At 36.4% G+C, this 12944-nt stretch overlaps 2 protein-coding genes across 4 annotated transcripts; one reads left to right on the forward strand and one right to left on the reverse strand.

Moving 5' to 3' along the window:
• Positions 1-3135: 3135 nt before the first annotated feature.
• On the forward strand, positions 3136-6163 carry LOC108818899 (protein NPGR2-like). Of its 2 annotated transcripts, none has more exons than XM_018591850.2 (4): positions 3136-3438; positions 3638-3891; positions 3969-4227; positions 4381-6163. In XM_018591850.2, exons 2-4 carry the CDS (start codon positions 3721-3723, stop codon positions 6027-6029), a joined length of 2079 nt encoding a protein of 692 aa, XP_018447352.1. In that variant the 5' UTR covers positions 3136-3438; positions 3638-3720; the 3' UTR covers positions 6030-6163. The 2 variants fall into 2 exon arrangements, with proteins under 2 accessions (XP_018447352.1, XP_056849118.1); XM_056993138.1 differs by having other exon boundaries at positions 3641-3891.
• Positions 6141-8998, reverse strand: LOC108822183 (protein PHOSPHATE STARVATION RESPONSE 1-like). 2 transcript variants are annotated; one of them, XM_018595209.2, is made up of 8 exons: positions 8768-8998; positions 7654-8223; positions 7396-7582; positions 7243-7319; positions 7117-7159; positions 6969-7026; positions 6833-6902; positions 6141-6726 (listed from the first exon to the last, which is right to left on the reverse strand). In XM_018595209.2, the coding sequence occupies exons 2-8, from the start codon at positions 8212-8214 to the stop codon at positions 6493-6495; spliced, it is 1230 nt and encodes a 409-aa protein (XP_018450711.1). In that variant the 5' UTR covers positions 8215-8223; positions 8768-8998; the 3' UTR covers positions 6141-6492. The 2 variants fall into 2 exon arrangements, with proteins under 2 accessions (XP_018450711.1, XP_018450710.1); XM_018595208.2 differs by having other exon boundaries at positions 7396-7591; positions 8768-8996.
• Between the last annotated feature and the right edge of the window lie 3946 nt (positions 8999-12944).

A 12944-nucleotide genomic window follows, 5' to 3' on the forward strand; every position in this document is an offset into this window, starting at 1 on the left:
TTGTTGTAGATATTCACAAGTCTCACCTACCACTTGACCATAGTCATGCAGGCATTTTGTTCTCTCTTAAGAAAAATGTAAACATTACATATATAAAGTAAGATACTATTATTCAATATGGCATCGTCTAGATTTGACATTTTCCTTTTTTTTGTTTTTCCCGTCGAAGATTAATTTTATAGATATTCAAGAACTGATACAACACCAACGAACACATGATTAATTCGTGGTTAGCTAAGCCGACGGATAAAGAAATATCCTCGGAAACAAGATCCCACGCAGGGGAAGCAGATGCCCAAACGAAAACAGCAATAAAGGGCGAGTACAAACTACAAATTTAAGCTAAGCAACTAGGTTTCCAGCTATCAGTAACACTCTCCGCCTAACAGGTATGGCAAGCATCAAGAGAACCTATGAAACTGTTTAACGGGAATGCCCTCGGCCAAACCACCGCAAAACCACTTTCTCCTAGAACAACGAGGACACTCCTCAAGAACCAAGTAACAAGAACTCCATAAACCGGCAAGGAAGAACCTCATTCGATTCTATCACCACCTTCCGGAACTGCTCAGTCGAACGCGACTGTTGAACGCCTAGGTATGGAGCCACAAATAAAACAAATCTCCACGAGATCTGATCAAACAACTAGGAGCCAAGTCCACCAATCCATAAACAACACACACAGGCCATGAACGGCAAAAGGACGGATTAGACGGAATTCATAGCAAACTCTTACAACACAGCTGAAACCTGTCAAGCAGAAGACGAAACCGAAAGCAAGAAAGATATGCAAAATCAACAAAACTACACAGATCTAGACATAGATTCTTAAACAAAAGGTTTTTAGCTAGGCCACACCGTTAATCATAAGATCCGGAGCTTTTATCTAAAAAATCTACACAGATCTGAGAGCATATGTCGATTTGGAAGAAGCACATCTCCTCACAAAATAAACCCTAAATCGCACACCGAGCTACAGTAGAAGAAACTTGAAAGAAAATGAGGGTTTGGGACCGGCGCCGGTGCTAAACAAGCCACCACGCGCCGGTCGAACGAGTTGACTCAGAAGAAAAGGGCGAAGGGAAGGGAGACGATAAGGAACAGAGGAGCTTTTTGTTGTTTACTTGGCTCTGACATTTTCCTTTTCTTTTTTCTTTGTGAACAAGTACATATTTCCATATAGTTAAAGAAGTAATCTTTACATAAGACCCGGGAAAATGTAAAATTTACATTTTTATTGTCTTTACCTCAAAATGTTAAATCAATCTTGACAATGTCTATCTATATATAATGTGTGCGCAAAAAGAATGAAGCTAACAGTACTATAGAGATAATAATAACTTGCTATAAGGAGGGTACGAAGGCGATATGGACAAGTTCGGTTTGTTATCCATTGTCTTCGGCTCGGCGTTATGCGTTGTGTGTGTTATAAAGTTACTAGGTTACCTCTGGGGAAGATGGTCGATTTACCTCAAAACTGATAGATCAGTGAAGCCTAGTGTATTAGTTTGAGGTATTTTCTTCTTCTTTTCAATCCCCTATTTCGAGCTAATTATAACACATGTATTTTCATCGAAGTGGATTACTTATGTTTGGTATAATGACAGTCAGATGTCATAAACGTATTGGACCGGTCAAGAAACAAGATAGTGATGCCATTGATCGGAACCTTAAACCAAAAGAACAACTTCTTTTTTACAATGTTGTTTCTTATCTTAATCGTTTGTCAGACAGCAATAAAAGTAGTTGTTGTTGTTTGTATCCAATCTATCTACCCATAGAAACTCTTCGTAATCATTTGTGATTTTTATTGTGGTTGGCCATCTGCATGTATAAAGATATATCGTCATGCTACTATATATTACATTTATGATAAAGATTGAATATTCATTAATGCATGCATGATGTGATTCACCAATAAGCCAATAACCACATATTGAATTTTAAAATTGTAACCCCTTTACGGAATCTCTAGTTTAGTTATAAAAATATATTAGAATTTAATTCGTGCATTCATATGGGTGTTGTTTAATTTTTTATATCTTGCTATTTGTTTTTCATGTCACCACTGTGGCACTGTATAATATAATTGTAGCTAAATTTTGGTATGTGTAATTTTTTATATTAAGACATTAGACAATAACATGTATAATTAAAAAAACAGTCATTAGCATAACATATTTAATTACTTTTACAAAAAAAAATTATTTAATAGACAATAATGTATACTAATATCTACAAATTTCGTATTATATATGAAATTTGTATATTATAACTGGATTTATTAGAATAATACATAGCAATTAATATTCAAAAACACAATTTAAATTGGAGGGTTAGATTTAAATAAATCACGCTTAATTAATATTCCTTGATTGTAGGATTTAGAACTACTTCTTTTTATTAGAAGAATCGATAATTATACTCATAAACCATGCATACTTATATTAGGAATATTTATTTTTAAAAAAGTTACACTTGATTTTAGGGAAGATAATTAGGAATGTTTCTTTTTATTACGATTATTATATTACTAATCTTTTATCAATTTTTTTTTGCCATCCACTAATCCGTTAGCATAAATAAAAGAAAATAAAATTAAGATTAGAGGTGGCACAATTTATAATTAATAGAGTTAAGAAAAAAGTTAATTTTGTTTTAAGAGAATAGATACTCAATTTGTGTCCAACTATTTCTCATAACGATCTACGTTAACAAGAGCACTCTTAATGCTTATAGTAGAGTAATAGAAAATCTCAATGCTAATAGTAGACTATTAGACTAGATAGTAAAATGGGAAACACTAATTGTATGAATAACGTGTGTTTAGTATCCATGATTCATCAATTTTTTTTCTTTTTCTTTATCGCTATTTCAACTTTTCCATGCTTCATCTTTAAAATATTAGTTTCATATTTAATATTTTGGTGACCCATAATTAAATAGATAGAAATGTGGAGATCAGACATTTTAAAGAAAAAAATGGAAATATAAAAGGCAATAAATAAACAAAAAAGGAAGGAAATCATAATTAAAAAAGAAAAAAATATTAAAAAATAGTAGTAATAGATACAATAAGTACACATGTCTCATCTCAGTGGTACAAAGTCCAAAGCTTTGGATCATTCCATCTGCTGTTCTGTTTTTTATTCCCCTCTTCCTGCACCCATTCTTCTTCTTCTTCTTCTTCTTCTTCACGCCGTCTCCACTTTTTAAACATATTTTCTTTTTATTTATTACTACAAGAAACAACAAATAAAGTGGCAGAGAGAGAGAGACTCACTCACATCAATGCAGAAAGGCACAAAGCAAAAGGCAGAGACAAAGTAAAAAAAGATTAGACTTTTCTTTTCAACAGCTTCGAATCTGAAATAAGTCTCTGAAGAATCTCGAGGCTACCATGTCTCTCTCCTTCCTTATCATCTCCGAAAATCAAAGGTGTCTTCTTTTTTTCTTTTCTCTTCGTCTCTATAACTTCAATTGCATATGCAACTCGATCTACTTTAGGAGGGCCTTATCTTCACTTGTTTTCTCATTTTCGTTATAAAGTCGTATTGCATTTAATGTGAATGTTTTGTTTAACGTTTCTGTTACGTTCTGATCTAATACGTGTTCTTAAACATTAAACTTGTTTTAGAAGCTACGAAGAAGAGCGTGATTAGGTCGGGAAGAGTTGCATTTTTACGCAGACTAAGAAGACAGAGTTGAAGTAAGATCAGAATGGAGTGTTTATCTTCTGGTGAACAGATGAGACTTTTAGAGGAACAAGACAACAAGCGACCATACCTTGATGTAGTAAGATCAGCTTTATCAGCTGCTGAGAAGATTGATAATGTGAACATTGACCAAGTAGACTTATCTCTGCGTGAGACTAGCTCATTGAACTACGAGGTTCGTTTTTCTTCTTCATCATCACCTGTGAACTCTCAAAGAACAGCTGTATCATTGCGTTGTTGTTTTTGTTTCAGGAGGCGAGCGCACTTTTGGGGAGGATTGAGTATCAGAAAGGGAACATAGAGGCGGCATTGCGAGTCTTTGAAAGGATTGATATCAATGGGATCACAATAAAGATGAAAACAGCTCTAACATTTAGACAAGAACCAAAACATAGAAGAAGAAGAAGAAGGCCTCTTCCTCCTCCTCCCATGTCTAAACACGCTGTTAGTATACTCTTCGAAGCTATTTTCCTTAAAGCAAAGTCTCTCCAGCGTCTAGGAAGGTTCCAAGGTAAAGTCATTCACACTCTCCTCATACTCACTCCGTTATTAATTTTATTTTCCTGTTTATTTTTTTATTGGTTGAAATATGAATAGTTATATGTTAACCATGTTTTTATATTGAAAATATACAAAATTAAATGATTTTTTAATTCGTGTGCAGAAGCTGCACAGTCTTGCGGAGTTATTCTCGACATAGTGGAGGCTTCTTCTTTATCCGAAGCTGATGTTAACTTGAAGGAGACGCTAGCGAAAGCGGCTGAGCTGCTTCCTCAGCTGTGGAAGCTAGCTGACTCGCCGCGCGATGCTGTCTCCTCTTACAGAAGAGCGCTTCTCAATCACTGGGATCTTGATCCCGAAACCACAGCGAGGATACAGAGAGAGTACGCAGTGTTTCTTCTCTACTCCGGTGAAGAAGCTGCGTCGCCGAACCTTCGTTCTCAGAGCGAAGGATCTTTCATTCCGAGGAGCAACGTGGAGGAAGCTATTCTTCTTCTCATGTTGCTTCTCAGGAAAGTTAACCAGAAGAGAATCATCACCTGGGATGCTGCGGACATCTTGGACCATCTCACGTTCGCTCTCACGGTGGCAGGGGATCTAACCGCTCTGGCTAAACAGCTCGAAGAGCTTAGCCCTGAGGTGTTAGACCAGAGGGAGCTTTATCACACATTGTCTTTGTGTTACCACGGTGCGGGAGAAGATCTTGTAGCGCTCGGTTTACTAAGGAAGCTGGAGGATCCGAACAGTGTATCTGGTTTGCTGATGGCTTCCAAGATATGTGGTGAGAGGTCTGGACTCGCTGAGGAAGGCGTAGACTATGCGAGGAGAGCTATGGGAAGAAGCTTAGGCGACGAATGCGTTCAGTTAGACGGTGCAGCGCATCTTGTTTTAGGCGTTGCACTCACTGAAAGCTCGAGGGGATCAGCGGCTACTGAGACAGAGCGTGTAGCTAGGCTATCCGAGGGGATGCGGACTCTGGAGTCCGCGGATATGGCGGACTCCAGAGTCCTGCACCGTCTGGCGTTGGAGAACGCAGAGGAGAGGAAGCTTGATTCAGCATTGGCTTACGCTAAGCAAGCTTTGAAGCTTGGAGGAGAGTCTGATCTCGAAGTATGGTTGCTTCTGGCTCGTGTTTTGTCTGCTCAGAAGCGGTTTTCAGACGCGGAGAGCGTCGTGGATGCAGCGGTTAACGAGACGGGGAAGTGGGAGCAAGGGAAGCTGTTGCGTCTGAAGGCAAAGCTCCGTGTAGCCAGAGGAGAAGTTAAGGATGGTATCGAGACTTACGCACAGCTTCTCGCACTCCTTCGTGTTCAAAGCAAAAGCTTGGGTTCTGCAAAGAATGTAGAGGGTTTGAGGAGTCTTGAGCTCGGGACGTGGCATGATCTCGCGCATATCTATATAAACCTCTCGCAGTGGCGTGACGCGGAGACATGTCTCAAGAGGTCAAGACTCATCGCTCCTTACTCTCCTGTGATATACCACACCGAAGGTGTTCTGTACAAGAGACGGGGCCAGTTAGAAGAAGCCATGGAGGCGTTTATAACTGCGCTAGACATCGATCCGATGCACGTCCCGAGCCTAATATCCAAGGCTGAGATTCTACTGGAGGTTGGGAACGAATCAAGCGTAGCAGTTGTGAGAAGCTTTTTAATGGAGGCTCTTAGGATTGATAGGTTGAACCACTCTGCTTGGTACACTCTTGGGAAGATGTTCAGAGCTGAAGGATCTGTCTCGTCTATGCAAGAAGCTGTCGAGTGTTTTCAGGCTGCGGTTACACTGGAGGAAACAATGCCAGTGGAGCCATTCAGATGATTCTTTTGTATCATTTGATGTGTAGTTTATAAATGTTAAGGGTTATACAGAGTTTTAACGAAACTCAATATGTTTTTGTCAGGTTATATTGTAACATTGATAATAGAGAACTTTAAGAGAAAACAAAGTGAGGGTTTCATATTCTAGAAAATATTAAAACATAGTTTCTGTATCCGTAAACTAACGATGTGTTACAGCATTTTAGATTACATTCAAATGATGAAGATTCTCCCAAACTTAAACTCTTATTTTGTCTTTGGGGATCTGTAGTTTTGTCTACACAGCAGAGTTGAGAGAGTCTTCCATCAGAAAAAATAGTTGAAACAGTAGAGAGAGCAAGTCCTGAAGACCCTCAAGACAAGAGAGCTCTCTTTCTTTCTTCATCTCTCTTAACTGTTAAACACTCGGGAAACTACGAAACGATCCAGCAAAAACACCAAGTTCCTAGTAGATAGAGATTCTTTCATTTGTCGGTTTTGACGCGCTTTGGCTGTGGAGATTCTGGCTCTTGTTGGCATTTCCTTGTCTCCTCCTCTGGTGCGACCTCCTCTGAATCAGCAGCGGTTTTCTTGTCTTCTTTGGGTGGTGAATCTGACGTTGAGGCTGTCCCTTTGGTAAGACCAGAGTTTTGTTTCTCGAACATCATTTGCAGGTACTTGCCTTGTTCTTCTATCCGGAGTTGCAGGTTTCTTTGAATCTACAGCAAAAAAAGCAAAAGAGAAACACTTTGATCCAAACTCATAATCTTTAGAATCCATCACTCATAGAATTTCTTATTTGAATAATAATAGGTAAAGACATACCTCGAGCTGCTCATGGAGTTGCTTCTGTACTTCCATCTGAAGTCGCAGAGCCTCTGTAATACCTATCCCACTGTAGTATAATTATGGTCAGCAAAAAAAACTTTAAACAAGGTGCAGAACTTGTTATGTTTCTAACCCTTTCAAGTCAAGAGCTGTTATATGTTCAAGCGGTGTCAACTTCTTCTCCGGCGAGCCTGTAACGAGAACGCTCAAAAATAAATTGATTTTCAGGGGAAAAGAAAAATCATAAAGTGAATAAAGAGATGAAAGAGTTCAGTATCTACCACTTTCTGATGGTTCTGGCCTATATCTAGCCGTCCTATATTTCTGCAGTTCATAAACAGAACAATTCAATAAATAAGACAAAATTGTATGCATTTTCTAGCAAAAAAGAGAGAAATTAAAAGAACCTGCAAATGGCTTTTGACATGATAAATAGTCAATCCTTCAACTTTCATAATCTTCAGCACTCCCTTAGGAGTTGCTCCTGCGATAAGGAAAGGGTTATTATCTTTTCCACATATGCAACACAAAAGAAGCAAAGAGAAATAATAAATGCTCACTGTCACTGCCACCAAGACTGTTGACAGCTTCAACAAAAGCCTCGTGAAGCTCTGGCGTCCAACGCATTCTTGCCTTGTTATTACTGTTTGAAGACGTTGTGCTGACAGGTCGCAGCTCCACAGACACAGACGGAGAGGGAGAAGGTTGCTGCTGAACAATCTGGGGTTGCTGTGGGATTTGCAGAGACTTCTGGTCCTAAAACAGGTGCTCAGTTTAAAGACGAATATATAGAGTTTGGAGTAAGAACTTTAACAAACCTTTGTGTCTGAATTGGAACTGGTGTCAAACAAGAGATCATTCCAGTTAGTCGAAAGTAAAGGATCCTCGTCGGTGATCAAGTGGTCAGCCCATTCTTGCCAATCATTTGGTTTCTGAATGTCGTCATCAAACGCCGCGCCAATGCCAATGCCAATGCCAATGCAACCGTCCTCAATCTGGCTGTTGTTTTGAACGGCCTGGTGGTCTTGAGGGAAATCAAGAAACCCTCCTCCTCCAGGCAGTGAATCATGGCACCAAGAAGAAGTATCATTGCTCGACGCTGCTGCGGCGTAGTGTTTCTTCTGAGACACCATAGATGATGAGTAATGGAGATTTGTTGAGAAAGCAGATGATGAGGAAGAGCATATATGTCCAACTGCTCCACCGTTACTTGAAGAAAGCAAGTGATAGGTTTGTTGTCCTAAGGGCTTGTGATCTGATCTGATGAAAGCATCTTCTGCTGCTAAAGACGAGTTTGGTGTAGATGGTGGGATTGAAGAAGTGCGAGCGAGGTTGCTGAGCTCTCTAGAGCCTGATCTCTGAACCGGACGAGCCTCCATTTTTTTGTCCTGCCAAAACAAAAAATTCACAAATGAACTCTCCATACTTAGAAGCCGAAGTTGTCAGAATCTGTAAAGGCAGGACCTTTGGAAAGACTCAATAGAAAGGTGAGAAATTGCAGAAGAAGCTGTTAATTAGTATATAACAAACTAATAAAAACTCAGTGAACACAGAAGCTGTCCGAAAAAATCTCAAGAAATGGAGACAGAAAGCATAAAAAACAGCATGAGTTCCAGGTCCCTGTCTCTCTCTCATTGTATAGATAAATTTGCGGTCTTTTAAACGGGATCTATATGAGAAATTCAAACAATATGAGAAGTACAAGAAGACACTACTGAAACATAAAAAAAACAAATCTAATTGTAATAAGGACAGGAGAACACAAGCATCGAGAGAACCATCGATAAAAGCAAAAACATATTATACAACCAAACATAAAGTTCTCTGGAAAGGAAAAAAACAATCGTGAACGTGTTTTTTCTCGAGAAAAACAACATATGTTCAACTAAGGCTTGAAAGATAATGATTACGAAACGAATCGAAAATTCTCACCTAGCAGCAGTTCATGGAGATGAACGAATCGAATCTAAAATGATGATTTAAACCCAATTCATCGGAGAAATCGTCTGGTCCGCAAGCGAAAGTTGACGACGACGACGACGACGACGGTGACCCTCCTCTTTTGTAAATTTCGGAGGTGGATGTGGTGGCTGTCTTCTTGACAAGGGGATCAGTCGTCGTGCACTTACGCGCGGGTGTCACAGCGCGTGAGACTGTTTCGCTTGTTGGAACCAACTAAAATTCACACGTGGGGACTGTTTATTGGATAAGAGGAATCATTAATTAGGCTTGGTCTTTTTCGGGTTTTTTTTTTATTATTATTTTATTGTGGGTTTTTCTGACACCTGTGGGCTTTAATTCCCTTATAAGCCCACCAGGCTACTATAGCCCAAATTGGTCTCTGTTGATACTTTTGCTCAAGAACTGGTCATCCGTTGTCCATTTAGAATAAGAGATATCATGCCTGTTGGTGAAAAAAAAGAGATGTTATCATGACATGAGCTCGGCTTCATCCAGTTTTTAATCTCAATCCAATTTTAAGCCCCAAATCAAATGTTTTTCTTCTCACAGCATACATATCCATATTATCGAAACCTAAGTACTTTTTAGAATTCACCTTTCATTCACTCGAATAATTATTCACTAAATTAATAACTATTAGTTAATTAATCATAAATTACTATTTTGTTAAAAACATTTCTAGCTAGATTTATCAAAGTTAAATAATTAACCACATAGCATTTATTTTGTTAGATTCTTCTCTAATCAAACTTATCACGCTTAATAAACTTACTAACAATTATTAATTAACGAATATGCTAAATAACATATCATTGTAATTGGTTTTATATCCAACTGCAGTAAGACCAATCAACAAATTATAGACAATTAAAAACTATCGATATAACATAAATGTTATGTATTATAAATATAAATCATACAAACACTGAAATTGATGCATATTTGTGCAACCATTATATTTTTATTTTATGAAAATATTATACACCTATATATTAAAATAATTACTCGTACGAATACACAGATCAAATTCTAATTACTGTTAGAAAAAACAGTCGAACTTAAACTGACTCAAACCGACTCAAACCAAACTAAAGTATATGTCCCAGCCATTCAATTAAAGATTTTAAACCGAACTGAAAACTAAAATGTTTATTTGATTAGATTAATTAAATATATTAATAATATTAGAATTTAATATATTTAACCATTTATACTAAACAGCTAAACATAATTTTATACGATTTACTTTTAAGGAAATAAAAACACATAATTAACAATAACATAAATAATTTGTACTTTATACACTATCATCAAAACCGAAAAACTATCTATGATACATAAATCAAATTGAACCGGACTCAAGCCAAACCTGGATTTAAACTGAAATATACATCCCTTAAAAGAATAATTTATTTTGGGTTTAGATTTTTCAGATTCAAAATTTAGTACGAATAGACATCTATATATTATGAATTTTTACTGCTAAGATTTATCTAACTAAGTCTAGTTCGGATAAAAGTTTCTAAACTAAAATTCGCGTTAGTAGCATTTAACGGTAATATAAACGGAGGATGATTAAGTAAAGTCCTAAATTTTTACTTTATAGGTTTTTATCTAAACTAAAACTACAGTAGTTGGAATATTTTGATATTAATTTTTTTAAAATATTTTTATAACCATCTGGTATCTTTAAAAACTACAGTGACAGAGAGATTTTAATATATTAATTGTTGATGGGTATATCTTTATCTGAACTTTTAATCAATATCTAGCTCTATGCATATATGTAGCTTTTTTTTCTTTTGACAAAGATATATATGTATATATATGTAATATTAGCTCTAAAACTTCTTTTCGCTACCGACATTCTGTATAACGCTGCTAACAAATTTAGAGGTAATGTTACATATGATGTTCAGAAAAGTCAGAGGTAATCTTGCATATATGCATATATGTTTCTTTCAAACGACTTGTTGATTTCTCATGATATAAAATTTAAACAAATTATTTAAATCCTAAAAATATAAACAATTGAATTTGAGCTGATAACTGTCTCGTATAAAATGAAACAGGCATATAGATACATTTCTTATTATTGGAGGACCATATTTAGTTTTCTAATGGACCATGATAAAAGACATTGTGAATTTTTTTTTCTTGCAATACACCATCTCCCTCGTGGTCGAGATACATTTCAAGTTTACATTTTTGGGTTTTCTTAATCGATAATCAATTATCAGTGCTTAAAAGGGGGACCATTCTTCTCCTAGTCGCGACTAATATAACAAATATTAGTTGACTTTAAAAGTCGTCTGGATTGTTTAGTGAGATGTTTAAAATTTCTGAAAATATGTTGGGTTTATCTAACAACAGGTGTAACGAATGTATTGAGATGAATAAAATATAGTTGACTTTAAGCTTCTCTTGTTTAGTTTATCATCTATACTATGAATACATACATATTGAAACATGGATCACTGAATATTATTGCGTCAAAACTACAACGTTGTGGGAGCTAAGGAATAAGAAAAAAAAAGTGGACTATACAAAATAATACAATCATGGGTCGGACTATTTCTATTATGGTTTCTACAAGTTCTTATGCATGCCTTAATTTTCACCGTGTTTCAAAATTTATTTGAAATTATATGTTAGTTTTATAAGCTGTTCGCAGCATGAATTCATGCATGCTTCAAATTAAATCACAAGTCATAAACCTAAAGTACATGGTGTTTGATATTATATATCTTTCACTTTTTTTTGATATTTATTAGGAATATCCTGACCCCATTTATGTGGTCCAGACTAGCACACGTGGTAGGTTTAGAGCCTTTGGCGAGGGTGAACCTCAGACCACGCATTTGTTTTCTTCGGATCGAAAAATCCATGTGAAAACTTCGGTGGCCAGTGCGAATTAAATCCGGAGCCGTATTTGTAGCTGTAAGCCGTTCACCACCAGACTAACACGTCGTGGTTATATATCTCACACTTTGCTCCCGTGGCTTGAATAACGCATTTCAAAATAGGGAAAACAACGTAATTTGTTACTTAGGTTTCTATTTATGGAAAGCACTTTTCACATGTCCAAATGTTAGTTATGGGGATAGCCAAATGGACTTTAACTGACCTTCGGTTGAATCAAATTATAGAAAGATTTAATACTATATTTTTAGCTATGGACGGCCTTGCGTTATAGCTACTTTACTGATAAACTCCTTAAGTTATGTGCGGGACGTGTGGAATACGAACTACGAAGAATGCGCATGTGACACATTACTTTGATTAAAGTCACAAACCAATTTAATTTTTTCCTAATACAAAACTGATAAAATGAGGATCAATGTCCCTACAGCATCTGAAGGGTTGATCGAATAGTGAAAGGACGTGGCTCTTCATGAATGTCCATGCATTGTATCTCTTTGGACGTCGACAATATCTTTGACACCCAAGTTAAACTTCATCTCGATTCAAATAGTTCTTAATTTTAAAGAGTTTTGATCAGTTTAATTAGTTTCTCCATGTTCGTCCACTCTTGAGTATTACGTCGTATGTGCTTGGACAATTATAAAACTAATGCATAATTAATGTATGAGAATATTCCTTTCTAGTAATTATTTCTAGAGCCGGAATACTATCTTCATACAACAAGAATTGTGAATGACGATAAGTCTCTCATTTTGGAATAATATGCTAAACTTTTTTCAAAATCATATGTGTATTTCTAGGGAATTAGATGAATGGCGGCTGGTCCGACGAAGTGATATTATAAACCTTGAATAATTATTCTATCTGCTTGAACTCAACGATATAATATTCGTACTGGTTTCAATAATTAATCAACTGGTTGTAATAGTTTATGTAGTTAAAAATATTCTAACATGTCAAAAAACAATGTATTAACTAGCTCCTAGTGATGATTAAACTAAACATGTTTAGTAAATTAGAAATGATTTCATATTTATTTGTTGGTTACCATGCATAATGTAGGAGTTAAAGAACATGGTTGATACCAATACGACCACAATATTTTATATCAGAATTCATAAAAGTATAAATGTAAGCGCATAATGTATATATGTGTGCGCAGCATGTGGGTTATAAGTCATGTACCATGCAAGAAAACTCTTCCATGGACCTGAAGTTAATC

This window comes from Raphanus sativus, chromosome 8, assembly GCF_000801105.2.
Source record: "Raphanus sativus cultivar WK10039 chromosome 8, ASM80110v3, whole genome shotgun sequence".
NCBI lineage: Eukaryota > Viridiplantae > Streptophyta > Magnoliopsida > Brassicales > Brassicaceae > Raphanus > Raphanus sativus.